Source organism: Arachis ipaensis, chromosome B7 (genome assembly GCF_059453495.1).
Source record: "Arachis ipaensis isolate K30076 ecotype BB chromosome B7, ASM5945349v1, whole genome shotgun sequence".
Classification (NCBI taxonomy): Eukaryota; Viridiplantae; Streptophyta; class Magnoliopsida; order Fabales; family Fabaceae; genus Arachis; species Arachis ipaensis.
Genome location: NC_142442.1, coordinates 21247295 through 21261197, shown reverse-complemented (window position 1 = coordinate 21261197; position 13903 = coordinate 21247295). Strand labels below are relative to the sequence as shown.

Genomic DNA, 13903 nt, shown 5'->3' with positions numbered 1-13903 from the left:
GGGTTGAAATGAGATGGAGGTATGCAAGGTGGTTGATTCTAAGTTGGCTCTACCATCTAATGAGGCATTGAGCACCTCGCATGTCAATGCTAGACCTCTGCAAGACCTGGCAAAAATGACACCACTTTTACTTTCATTTGAAGAAATCTTTTGGGACGTTGTTGGATCTGAAAAGAGAATATTGTGGTTTCATCATTTTGTTCTTTGATACCATTCAACAAATACATTTTCGTCGCCAGGGATAATCTATGTTGAAGAATTGTGAAAAAGAATGGAAAGAGATTTGTACCATCGGTTGCAAGCAGATGAGAATTTGTTAGTAGAAAGGATGATTTTGCATTGGTGAGGTTATGTGAAGATGGAATCAGAATGTGCCGGCCTGCGCCCACACTTCTTGAAGGCTTTTGAGCATAGCAGCATGGATGACTTGGATACAAAGTTAGTTGCATTGTGTTTTCTGCACCTATAAACAAATAGTGTATATATTTTGGTTATAATTGGATTCTTTGTTAAACATTAACAACGTGCATAAAATTTGTAAGTCTCCAAACCTTGAGGTGTTCTCCTTGTGATGGAGGAATCTGAACCCGAGAAGTTGTGAGGGATGTTTAAAAACTCTGTACTCAGTGGTTGGTTAGTGGTGTCCAAAATTCTTGAAGTGGCCAACTATGATGTCAACTTATTTTTGAAGGTGGCACTGGTTGACGGGTTTAGAGAAATTGGATCGATTGAGTTATAGTTGGAGTCTGAAACATGCATGTGTTGGGTAACCTTCATTAGCTAACAAAAACAATTAAGAATAACATGATGGAGTGGTCGTAACTCGAAGATGCCATTTTGTGACAATTCAACATGATAGGCTTCTCTAATTAGTTGGGGTACCCAATTGTTAAAGCAAGAAAGTTTACTTTACAACATAATTAGAAGATTTATCTGAAAAAATAATAAGCAATGGAAATATATGTATGGTATAGTTGAAGACAACATTAGTTATTGCTTTGCGTTAATTATTTTCCTGCATGTATAAACCACGAACATGACATACCTTGTAGCAAAGGTAACAGTAGCTACTTGAAGGGGGTTCTATGTTGCCATTGTTGAGCCACATACTCAGAAGATTGATGCATTGTGGATAGATGTTGCTTCTGCAGAAGGTCCTGTGCTACTTCATTATTTTCTGCAACGTGTTAGCACATATGAGATAAAGCTTGGTAATGTATAAACAGAGCATATAGGCAACAGTGAAATTGTTTCATCCAATCTAAACATATACTTCAGAAGCACCTTTGTGGCGGGAATCCATTAGCTTTATTTTTTTTCCGATTAGCTTTTCAAATATGTTCCACCTAGCTTCTTTGGCATTGGGAAGATTTTGCTCTATCTCTCTCATGTTAGTGTTTCAATGCTGGAGATCTGAATGCTCAGGAAAAAATGGTTCAAAAGAAGTTGAAGATAATTGTATGGTGTTTATGAGAATTAGTGATATTTATGCTATTTTACATTTAAGAATGGAAATGCAATTGGATTCTTCATGTTGCGGTTCAGATGAAGTTCAGGCGTGACCCTATGGTTTGGTTGCTTCGATGAGGAGGCCACATCCGTAGCTTCTTAGGGAGAAATATAGGAAATGAATAGTTTATGACGTTAGCTATACTTAATTGGCACGAAGTCGTATTTTTCACTGCTATAGAAAAGTAGTGGCATATGTCTTTGAGTACAATGTTGAGACTGAACACAGTCAATTCTTTTGGTGCAGCTCTTGGCATGTATAATTTAATATATACTGAGTTTGAAAGTTGAAATGACATGACTTTGCACTGTAGAAAACGTAAGGTCCAAGATGGAGTGAAATATTTTGTATGTTTAATTAGAGTATCCCTGTACAGACCTTAGAAATTAACTATGCTTGCAATTGAATCTTATCCTCTATATTAAGCTTAAGTCATGCGACAGAGGAATTTTCTTTCAAGAAGTACATATGGTTTAAAGTTCAGTGTAACCTTGGTTTGGAATGGCTTATGTTTTCCTTCTTGTGTAGATATATTTGGGACTTTTTGTAAATCAATTGAGGATGCAACAAAGTTTTAGTAGCATGAAAACTAAATGCATGTAATCTAGTTTATCATACCAACTAATTAGAGAGATTTATAGTATAAATTAACCAAAATATGTAATTGAATAATTTACTTTTTGAATCAATAGAAGAAAAAAAATAAAATTCAATTTTCAGGTATTAATAGTATAAAAAAATTTACATATTTATTCAATTAAATTTATATATTTAGGTGATTTTTTAAATTATAAATTTGATGATAATACACTTATATTCAACTATCAACAAGTTAAAAACAACATTAAAAAATAAATCTTTTTATTAAAGGAGTTGCATATCAATCATAAGAGATGACATTAATATTTTTTATTCTTAAAAAATTGTAACATATGAATTGTCATAATATGACACTCCCGTAGCAATAAGTAAATTGTCTCACAAAATTCATAATCTTGTTGATAATATAGACAAAAATAATGACTTAAATATAATCCCAAACAATGGTAGTCAAGACCTAGTCTTATTTTACAATAAAGAAATTCACATTTCTTAATTTACTTTATTTTTGAGCATTTTTATTTTAAGTTAGTTCTGATTTGTGAAAAATCTATTGCTTACATTTTTATTTGTACAAATATGTCGATATATATGAATTTCAACAACTATTACTTATCCATTTACGTAGATAGATGGGAGAAACTATATTCAAAAGAAAAAAATAACATGGTCAATATACTAAGACCAAATTCTTTTTTAAACTATTCTGCAACCTGATATTAATCAAACCAAGAATTGCTCACATTAGTTAAAGCAAAAAATGTAATTGCAACAAAGTAAATTAATACTAAATGCATGCAAGCTACTTCAAAAGGCATGGTTATTTCACTCTTTTGTCACATTGATGCCTAAGCCAATTAGTATAACAAAAGAAATTGACAGTATTTTTTGAATAAATACTAAGTCCTTTCTTAGTTTAAACCAATTCATGTATATTGTTAACTTTATTCTCCTACAAAGAGAGCTGGATAAATAATAAACTAATGGAAGCATGTTAGCAAAATTAGAGAAACATTAGTCCAACCAAGATGTAAACCTCATTAATGTATGTGATGGAAAAGTAGCCATTCATGGACTCGTATACAAATAATATATTGTTTGCTAGTAAACTATAACAACCACAAAATCTGAAACTAATTTAACAGTTTTTTTATAGACATGTCTTGTTTAATAGCTTTAGTGTGTCCTTTCATTCTATTTTTGCCACTCATTACAGAGCCATGTTCTGAATAAAGCTCCCATTAAATTAATTCTGTATTAGAATTTATGGTGAGTGGCATATAAGGAGAAATCCAGTTTCCATGAGTTTTTCCCAAAAATGGCAGATTCTATGACATGAAGCTCCCTTTACTATGTTGTATTTTGCCTCAAATTGACTTCAACAAACAATATATGACATTGGCTAAAGCATCCATTTTTTTAACCCATCTTCATGTTATGATTCAAGCATAAAGTGAGTGACTTTAAGTGACAATGCTGAATAATGCATTTAAGGCGATTGTAACAACATTAATCTATATCAGTTCATAGCAACCAAACCATTGAATTACAAGGCATTGTAGTAGATGTGCCATACAAAAGATGCATTCACATGCCATTGCATAATTAGATTTAATATATACCTTGTACTACTAATAAGGACGCTTAGACCATGTGATTAATCACTAACGACATAAACTAAAGACTAATATGAGACATGCACCATACTTAGGTCTAAAACTAAGATCATTACAAATAATAGAAGTAACTTAGAGGTATTCTAACATCTGGCTTCTTATAACCTTGCTAAAACTAAATGCAATCTATGAGATCGGCTTCACACTGGGTATATTGTCTCATAGTACACATGCAGAGACCTAAGTCTTACTTGATCTTCATATTCTACCCAATGAAGAGTTCTCCTTGTGTCGTTCATTGGAGTATATTGGCAGATACAAAAGTGTGAAAAGTGTGATTCATCTGCACCTTCGGTTTCAAAATGTCTTTCCTTGATTTTTATTATATCTTCATCAACAAACGTAGTAGGAGTAAAGAGAGAACCAATGCCATTATACATGAACAACCTAGTCCATGTTGGGTCTTCCTCAGTAACATGAACATGCCAAATAGAAGTGTGGAACACTTCCTCATCATGATAAGATGCAGCAAGGCAAAGCTTTTGGTTGAGAATCATGAGCATGTAGCAATGAGCCAGAGCTTGTCAAGAACAAAAATCTATTGAAAAGTGTTAGATAATATTGAGAAGCATACAATATAAGGGTTTGTTCTTTCAACATCCTCATCCGAGTATGTTACCCAATAAATACATCCATCAAGTGTAACATAAGTTGTATCTATAGTTTGCACATATGGTGGACATGTCATTACCACACACCAGTCTCTTGTAAAGCTTGTATAGATGGCTAATATGCATGCAGTACTTTTCGAATTGTGCTTGAAGACATGCACAATGGCATAATGAAGAGTGTACGGATAGTACAGAAATGCATATAGATATACCATGTCAGGTTTGTAAACATAACAGGATCTTGAATGATTTTGGACCTTCTAGTAACAGGGTTCTAAGCTAGCAGGTAAGACTTCCTTCCCATAGAGGAGTATCTTATGCAAAAGATGCCATTTTGAACGCAAATAATTTGGAACCAACCTTCATATGTCAGTAAAAAAGGAAAGTGAAATGCAATAGTGTAACCACTTGAAGAATCCATCCTCATGACCCAATCAAGTGACTTCAGGAGAGAGGATGGATAGCAAAAATGCAACATCAGTGAGCATCGATGATGTTTCCACCTTTCAGCAATGATTGACATGAATTCATATCTACTAAGCTTCAATCTTCATTAGCGAGATGTGCAGCGGGCATTTAAGATGGTTGAAGCATCAGCAAGGTAGAATATGTCTAAGAGAATCTCGTCAGGAAGTTCTGGCAGAGGAAGAGAAACTAGAGGAATGTCACTCATCCTCTTTGAAAAATAGGATTGTACAAATTAGATTTGCGGGAGTGGAGAGATATGATAGTTTGGGATAGAAGTTTTAGGTGAATATGAGATGAGTTCCTCTGCTGTGAGGACTGGTTTTTATTTATAGAGGAGTATAGAGGAGTTTAGCTTTAATGACATGATTGGATTTTTTAGATGTATTTACCGAATTCAATTTCATTTAAATTAAAGTATACATATATTGATGAGTCCTTTTTAGGTACTATTGGAAGTTGGAAAATAAACTATAACTCACAACAAATAGTGAGAACAACTTTCATCTCTACTACTGTCAGCGGAGTGAGAGTTTGTGAAGCCAATTTGAGTGAGGCAAGGAAACCCGTTGAACATCTTCTAATGCTTATTCAGTAAATAGTATTTTGGCATGTTCCATTTTTAACAATCAATGCACTTTTCATATACTTTTGACATCTTGCATGTTATGGTCACACTGATCTCGAAGTCATGATGGCAAAACGCATAGAGAGAAAGTAGAGTTTTATTATCTGCAAAAGAAATCTCAACATTTCCAAGGCATATCTTGAGACAATAAAGAGAAGGTTTAATTCTAGCTACAAATATAATCAATGATAATCTTGGTGAAGATTCACCATTAACGGTGACATGACTAAAAAATCAGGCTTAGGTGTGTGTATTCTCTATTCTATCCTCGCTTGGTTTATTTACTTTCTAATGAGTTCTACTTTACAAAGAGGGAAGTGTGTTTTTCATTTAGAATTTTCCTTGCCATCTGGTTCCTCTAACATAAACAGGTAAACCGTCCATTACTTTAACAACGTCAGATTTCTATAATAAATAGGTGAAAGGACTTCTTAGATATGACAACACATTATGAGGTAAAATTTTAAAAATCTAAGTATAAGATATATAGATAATTATCTGTGTAATTAGAATGCCATAAATGAAGCAACCGAAATAGGATACAATTTGGTAGAGGTTTGAGTTCTTCATTTCATTCCAATATATTTAACTGATGTTGCATCAGTAATTGATTGAAGCACCGTGCTGCTCAATTCAGCTAGACTAATTGTGAAAGGTTTGAGTTTAAATTAAACAACAAAACCACAATGAAAACTCTAAATCTTAATTTGAAGTATATTTAATTAACTCTGTATTATTATGTCCAGGGCATTTGTTTAAAGAGTTTTTTATCATATGAAATTGAGCCACCTAATAAATTGAAGGAATGTATAAAGCTGTTGGTTATGTAGAAGAGTGGTCTAATTGACTTAGTTGAGGTACTATAAATAGCAACATAGTATATATCGTTTAATGTATATAACAATAATACACTAAATGGAAATTCATATAGCATTACTTATATGTATTGTCCGAAGGAGATTATTATATAATATGCATGATGAGAGTATAATGTGCTACGTAATAATTGTTTCATTCATTATTCATGTATTTGTTGTTTTTTTTTTTTTTACATTTTTTCTTCAATACTCTCTTATGCATATTATTAATTTTTTTAAAACTTCAATTTTTTTTGTTTATAAGACACTTATTACTGTTATTTTTATTTCTTTTTTATATAGAATATATTTTTTTGGTGTTTTCTATTAAAGTACTAAAGAGTACTGAGAGTACTAAAAAAAAGAATATAAAAAATTAATTAAATATCTAAAATTAAATTTTAAGATAACATCAAATAATTATTTTAATTTAGTTTCAAAAGATAAAAAACTTTACTGTATGGCAAAAAGTTTCTGCAAGAACTGGTTTAGTTATGATGGATGAGTTAGGCATCCTTTGAATCAAGTAATATTGCATTCATGTTAATGAGCAATAAGTGCAAGGAATTTTCTGGCACATAGTAAAATAGAAAATTTTACTTGTAAGGTTTAAAGGCTTTGACAACTATAGTATCTGCCAGTTAAAAAAGCAAACTAATTAACCATGATAAATACATAAATCACTACCAAATTACAGTTACTACATATACTAAGCTAGAATGCTAAGAAAATATTTGTCTTATCACAGCTTTTTAAACACACCAACACTATAACTAACATCAAAAGTTTTCAATCCAACCTTTTTTCCACAATTCCTCTTAAAAGTCTTGTTAGTTGATGCTTGCACATCTACAGACACAACTGCTTCTGCTGTTGAGCCATCACCTATATCAGGAGAGGACCTCTTGGCTGTAGTCTCATAGGAGCTATCACAGTTGCTCTCAACTGCTGAATCCTATTGTTCACGAAAACTCGAGAATTAGCAAGTAAAACATGAGTGACCTCTTGATCAGGCCCAATCATCTCTATATAAGGTGGATAACAATAAAAAAAATACAATAACTTCTTACGTTGGACAGAGAAATTGCCTCATGTCCATTGCTATTATCACCTGTTTCAGTTGTAGAGGTATTAGGTACATGTTGAGAGCACTGCAGGAACCAAGATCATTTGAAGGCTAGATGTTAGTTTGAACAATAAATTGTTCAACACAACTCAGTTCTAGTTCCAATCGCAACATGCTATACTTACAGAAGCATTGAAAGAAGAATTGGCAAAACCAAAAATGGACATGAGATACTCATCATCTGAAATATTTAAAACGCTGTATACCACTTCAACAGCATTGATATTCTTATAGGTGATATTGAGTTTGAATAAGAACCTTTTGTCAACAATAGTATCCAAGGACTTAGGATACGACTCTCCTTTTTCCCACTTCTTTACATGCACATAATAATTTTGTTATCATTCCAGAAAACATACAATACAGAAGCAAAGTATTTTAAACTCCCATCAATTAGACTTATAGATAACTCCTTAATTTTCTCCGCAACCTTTTGCACCATTTGCTCTGCTTCTTTGTTCCATAGAAGGAGCTTCATACAACCACTTCCATCAGTCACGATTACTTGCAGCCTATACCTGGAATAACATATCAGTAGCACATGACTGATAACAATAAAAACATGGCCATATGCAACTACACTGAATTTCATAATTCAGATATCAAGCTGAACCTAAAAAAAGCAAACAAATACTGGACACAAAACAACTAACCTTAGCATAGCCTTGAAGCCTACACGCCTACAATGATCAAATCAGTATCTATCTTTGCTCTCTAGAACTTTCTTTGGACATGTCTTACACGACGTATAGGACCAGTCATCTTTACCGACCTCTAAAGACACAATGTTTCCCACAATCCAGCAAGAGGTTTCCTAAAAAAATATTTCGAAATCAGTAACAAAACTTTATCGGCTTAAGTGATCAATTACAAATCTCACCTGTGTCATATTAAGAACCCCCTCTATGGTGCGTATTGGGACAATGCTTGCATTGATTTCATCTGCCACAGAGTATTGAGGCTGCGATTGAATAGGAGTTATCCGTTGCGAACAGGGCACAACCTCCTCTGCCAATTTGTAGAAAGTCCAAAAAGACTCATAAAAGTTAATATGGTTTTTAAGTTATATTTTATGTACTCATAACAGAGCAGTAATTTGGGCACTCCAGAGACACACCTTTTTTTGAAGTCAATAACTTTGGGAAGGTTTGGATTGAAGTAACATTTGGAGACATAGTAAGTGCTTTGAACATTCACAGAACTTAAGTATACATTTGACTTAAAGAGCTGAACAACCATTATGAAAGGCTCCCCATCATCTCGCTCGAGGTGTGGAAGCACTTGGTCCACCAATTCTCCAAACAATGTACATTTAATCTTGTGCTTCCTGGAACAAAAGGCATAATACAACTCTAACAATATTTTTCGACACTTAATATCCAGCATATGCTTGAATTAAATGACTGCAAAACACAAACAAAATGTACAACTGAAAGGAGAGAGAAAAAAGTAAATATTATTTTAGGTCTTCCAACTCTAGTGCAATACACTTGCTTTCTTTACCCGTGCATGTAATCATCCCCATAGCCTCTTCCTTTCCAACAACCTCTCCTATGTAATCTGCATGTCACAGTAATGCCATTTAAATCTAAACCTGTAATAAAATCCATGATCATATCTCAATAAAATAAGAAGTATGCTGATGTAACGTACCAAACAACAAATTCCCATCCATTAGAGCATTTGCCTCAAGCTCAGCAAAGGGGCGAAATTTGAATGGGTTAAAAGCGAAAGTCTCGATTGGAAGGACTTCCACCTCTGTCTTTGTATAGAAGCTAAGCTTGTACTTATGAGCAGTTGTCCTTACCTTCCCATTGTTAATTTTCACAATAAAATTCCAGCATACTATACATGGCATGCTTTTTTATCCTCTCCTTGAATAAATCCAAGTCAGGCTTATATATCGTTGCATGAATTCTATCACCCTACAAAACATTTTGAAACCCAAGAAAATAAAACTTGTTAGAAAGGCATTAAAGAAGAGGATGCAACAGATAACAAACTCCCACCCAATACCTACTCATCTTGCAAAACCATCTCCAAGCTAAACACTTCATTCTGGTTCCACTGGCTGGGAAACTCATACAATCGGGCAACCCCATGACCAACGACCAAGCCAGCTTGGTTGGATTGATGCTTCTGATCAAGTCTATTTTTGCAGCCATTCTTTGCACCCTAAATCTGCTTCAACCAAAAGTTCTACCAGTATAATTAACAATAGATTTATATTTCTCATGTAACCTGTACCATTCTAATATTTATATAGAGTTGTTTCCCGATCAATGAATGGAATGAGCGGGAAAACCTGGGATATTTAAAGAGTTCCGGTGAGCGCCAAAGTGGAATGTCCCAAATCCATTCCTTTAGTAACCGCATATCCTTTCACATGGACGGGAAGATATGCTACTTGTATCTGGAATTCAGTTTTGCCAAGACCTTAGACCAATGAAGCCGTCATCTCTGCACTTCTTTTAGAGGGAACATTGTAGCTACCTCGTCCACTGGGACGTTACCTTCACGACCAGCCCTGAGAAAAAGACGGCAATTGTTTTTTTGGGTTGATAACTCTGGTGGTGGACAATTTTTTGGAGGATCTTTATGCATAAGTCAACGCGTAGGATTTAGGGATTGCATTTTCATCCTAATAAAGAGAACACTATTCATTGTGGAGTTACCTCCGAAACTTTAGAATTGGGTGTTTTTGGTGGGAACACTGTGTAAGCTTTGGGTACTGCACTGCTTAACTATTATACTAGAGTGTTATGTATATGGTTTAAATATTAAGTTGAAAAACATAAAGGGAGTAAATAGAAAGGCATGTAAGGCTATGAGAATGCATGCTTTGCTAAGTTGTTTAGTTAAGAATTTGCTTCACGATAGGCATGATTGGAAATCAGAGATCAGTTATAGCTTGAAGTAGCTACAATTCGCTATTAGAAGTGTGTGACAAAGGATAGGAGTGGTGACAAATATATAGAGCAAATCATAGAGTTGGTCATGAGTTTTGCATTTGTTCAAGTCTTATCTTTGTATTTGATCAAATTTTGTTCTGGTTGACTCATATTGATTTGGTCATACAATTGGATCAATAGATTACTAATTTAATTGATGGATTATTAGTTTATCTGATTGACTTAGTTGTAATTAAATAAAAATATAAAATTATAAAATAAAATAAAATATATATCTTCACAAATATATTAATAATAATTACGTATTAATTTTTAGACATAATTAATGATACAAAAAGAGATAATACAAAATATTTTTTTAATTTAAATGAATATGAGAGAGCACAAGATAACACAATCAATAAATTAAATTTAAGGAGTGATTTCAAAGTCGTTATCTATATCTTCATAAGACAAATTTAAACCTTGACTAACATTTTTCTCATTTTGATTTGCATCTATATTTTCCATAGCATTGTTACTCGATTCATCATTACTAAGAATTAAATCAATCAATACTAAGAATTATTACGGCAACAAATTCAGCTTATTGATAATTTTCAACAACAAATTTATTTATGATAATTTTTAGCAACAAAAACTTTAATTCTAAATATGATTTACAACAACAAAATATTTAGCTAAGTCATTATTTCAAAAATAACCACCAGTAATGATAATCAACAAGAAGTGATGATTTTTAGCAAAGAGAAAAAAATTAGCTCAGTGATATTTTTAACAACAAATTCAAGATGTAGTGATGATTTACAGTAACAAAAATAAAAAAGAAAGAACATGATAATTTGTTGGAACTCACCTGTTCAAGACCAACCGACGGTGAAGGAAGCTAACCAACTGATGGTCGAAGCAAGAAGCCGACAACAACCACCAACCAATAAGGGACCAGATATTAGTTCTATCTGCTTCTGTTGCCAAGGACTGATAATACATAGCCCAATGACGAACTTGAGTGCGAGACAGTGAGTGAGTGAGCGAAACCGAAGACGAGAGAGTTTGAGTGCGACAACACCATCCGTGAAAAAGGTGAGAGAGCTTAAACTTAAGTGAAAGAGTGACGAGAAAGAGACTGAAGGCCCGTGGTGAGTGGTGAACCAAGAGATACTAAAGCAGCATAATATGAGATATGCATATACACTAATTACAATTTTTTATAAGACATGGAAATCCTATACATAATTACATAAATAAAGTATAAAGTATTTTTTAATTGAACATGCTATTGAATGAGTGTTGAATGAGTAAAATATCTTAAATATATCTGAAACAGAACAATGTGAAAAAAAAACATTGTTATATGCAAACCATGTTTAAGGTTCTATTTTGATACATTATGTTCAAGTCAATTGCTAATTCTAACAGCCTGATTGAAAACTTTTACTTTTATGGAATTGAATTGAATTTCATTAGAAATAAATTTCAATTAAAATTAAGTTTCAGTATTTGAAATAAATTAATAAAATTACAAAATAAAATTTTATTGTTTGAAATATTTATCAAATGAATTTAAATTTTATAGTGGATAATTTTATTTTTTATTAACATAACATCGTATTTAAATAATAAATATACTTATTCATTAAATTATATAAAATAATTAAAAAATTATATTTTTTGACTAAAATTTTCTTCAACTAAAATTTGTTTACCTTTAATTTTCTTCAACTAGTGTATTAATAAGCATTGACATATCTATTAATTCAATAATTTATAAAATATAATACTAAAATTGAAATTATCTAAGATAGTAAGTGACAAAATATTTTATTTTATAAATTACAAAATAAAGAATATTTTAGAAAAATAAATTGGACACCAAATGACTCTCATATCCAAATAAAGAATATTACCCGTGCCATGCACGTGACAAAATTAAAATTATAATTTTAAGTTATTTTGTTAAAATTAATTTGACTAATAAAAAGTAATGAGTTATGCATTATTTATTTTTTCTTAATTTAGTGTTAATTGTATTAACTCTAAAATAGTTATTAACCGATTTTAGTAATCTATTTTTTTCAATAAATCAGACATATATACTAAATGTAACCATAAATAATCTAGTAATACCTAAATCCACCAACAAATTGTTATATGTGTAAGAACATATCAAAATCAGCTGAAAATGAACAACAAATTATTAGAGAATTCTAATGCAGAAAGTTCTCCAATAAACAATAAATAATTTAAACCCACTAAATAACAACTCAACACTATCCTTTGATGCCTGCAAAATATATACCTGAAACAATACTATATCAATGTTAGTATACAAAATTATATGATTAAAGTAATTATAAAATTGTTTATCAAGAGAATACAATAATACGGATTTTTATGATAATTCTAATATTCTCAAGCTATAAATGTATAGTAAGAATGCATTACCCATTAGCACCTAGAATTTGTCAATTTTTTAAATTGATAGTAAAAATTTTAATAAATTAATAAAATTAATTAAGAGATTTCGTTATTACCTTTTCATTATAAGTTCTCAAAAACTTCTCTATATACCACATTCATCGTGCAATTATCTTCCAATTGTCCGTGATCTTGCAACAGCATTCGCAGACCATCTTTATTCGTTACTCTTGCCTTTATTTTCCAAACTTTTTCATTACATAATCTACCATAGATAATACTGTTGATAGAATCGTAGGCTATTAGGTATGCAAAATAATAAACAGAAAAAGAACTATGTCTCAGGTACGAATTTTCTAGACGATAAATAATTGTTACACTCACTATTACTCCTTATATATACACACACACACACACACACTCATTGTACACGGTAATAATTAGCAAATATTTTTAATGGAGATACTTGTTATAATTAGGTAAAAATTATGCCATTATCTTTTATTAACCTTTATGATTAATTCAATGGAGATACTTGCTCAATATATATGTTATCTACATTAATTATGTGCCAATATTTTTAGGAAAGAACTAAAAGAAGAGATATATAAATATATACAAAATTGTTGCTCTATAGGAAGCAGATATAAATTACTACGTTCTTTTTTATTATTATACAACTTAAAGTTATAGTATCATATTATTATTAATTATAGATACTTGCTACAATTACATCAAATTTAATTATGACTCTAAATAAATAAAATAGATAACAATCAATATTATTTTTTTCTTTTTTATATTCAATATTTACTATAAATATAAAAAATAAATAACTAATGAATAAAAATATGAGTAAAAACTAAAATATAATAATTAAAATTTAATTTTTAACTAATTAATCTTGTGTCCATATAATAATAATAATAATAATAATAATAATAATAATATTATTATTATTATTATTATTATTATTATTATTATTATTATTATTATTATTATTGTAAACCCCGTTAAATTAGTAAATAATTAGCCAATAAATTAATCTTTAATAAAAAAATTAGAAATATAAATATTATATTAAATTAGGATAGAGCTCA

At 31.2% G+C, this 13903-nt stretch overlaps 2 protein-coding genes across 2 annotated transcripts; both read right to left on the bottom strand.

The window, feature by feature from the left end:
• Positions 1–7089: 7089 nt before the first annotated feature.
• On the bottom strand, positions 7090–7640 carry LOC148550544 (uncharacterized). Its single transcript, XM_088492836.1, has 3 exons — positions 7599–7640; positions 7418–7498; positions 7090–7302 (listed from the first exon to the last, which is right to left on the bottom strand). The coding sequence occupies exons 1-3, from the start codon at positions 7638–7640 to the stop codon at positions 7090–7092; spliced, it is 336 nt and encodes a 111-aa protein (XP_088348962.1).
• Positions 7641–7789: 149 nt separating this feature from the next.
• Positions 7790–11375, bottom strand: LOC110262435 (uncharacterized). The gene is made up of 6 exons (XM_088494530.1): positions 11242–11375; positions 10860–10920; positions 9127–9280; positions 8977–9067; positions 8591–8800; positions 7790–7991 (listed from the first exon to the last, which is right to left on the bottom strand). The coding sequence occupies exons 1-6, from the start codon at positions 11373–11375 to the stop codon at positions 7790–7792; spliced, it is 852 nt and encodes a 283-aa protein (XP_088350656.1).
• Positions 11376–13903: the final 2528 nt, after the last annotated feature.

Bases quoted from the DNA above. Each gene is read 5' to 3' on its own strand.
- LOC110262435 (XM_088494530.1), bottom strand. From the start codon at position 11,375: ATGTATTATCAGTCCTTGGCAACAGAAGCAGATAGAACTAATATCTGG. The intron at 9,068-9,126 runs GTACGTTACATC...ATTTTATTACAG, and splicing joins GGATGGGAATTTGTTGTTTG to GTTTAGATTTAAATGGCATT. The intron at 8,801-8,976 runs GTAAAGAAAGCA...CTTTTGTTCCAG, and splicing joins GGGGATGATTACATGCACGG to GAAGCACAAGATTAAATGTA.
- LOC148550544 (XM_088492836.1), bottom strand. From the start codon at position 7,640: ATGTCCATTTTTGGTTTTGCCAATTCTTCTTTCAATGCTTCT. The intron at 7,499-7,598 runs GTAAGTATAGCA...TGGTTCCTGCAG, and splicing joins ATTCTTCTTTCAATGCTTCT to TGCTCTCAACATGTACCTAA. The intron at 7,303-7,417 runs GTAAGAAGTTAT...CGTGAACAATAG, and splicing joins AGGCAATTTCTCTGTCCAAC to GATTCAGCAGTTGAGAGCAA.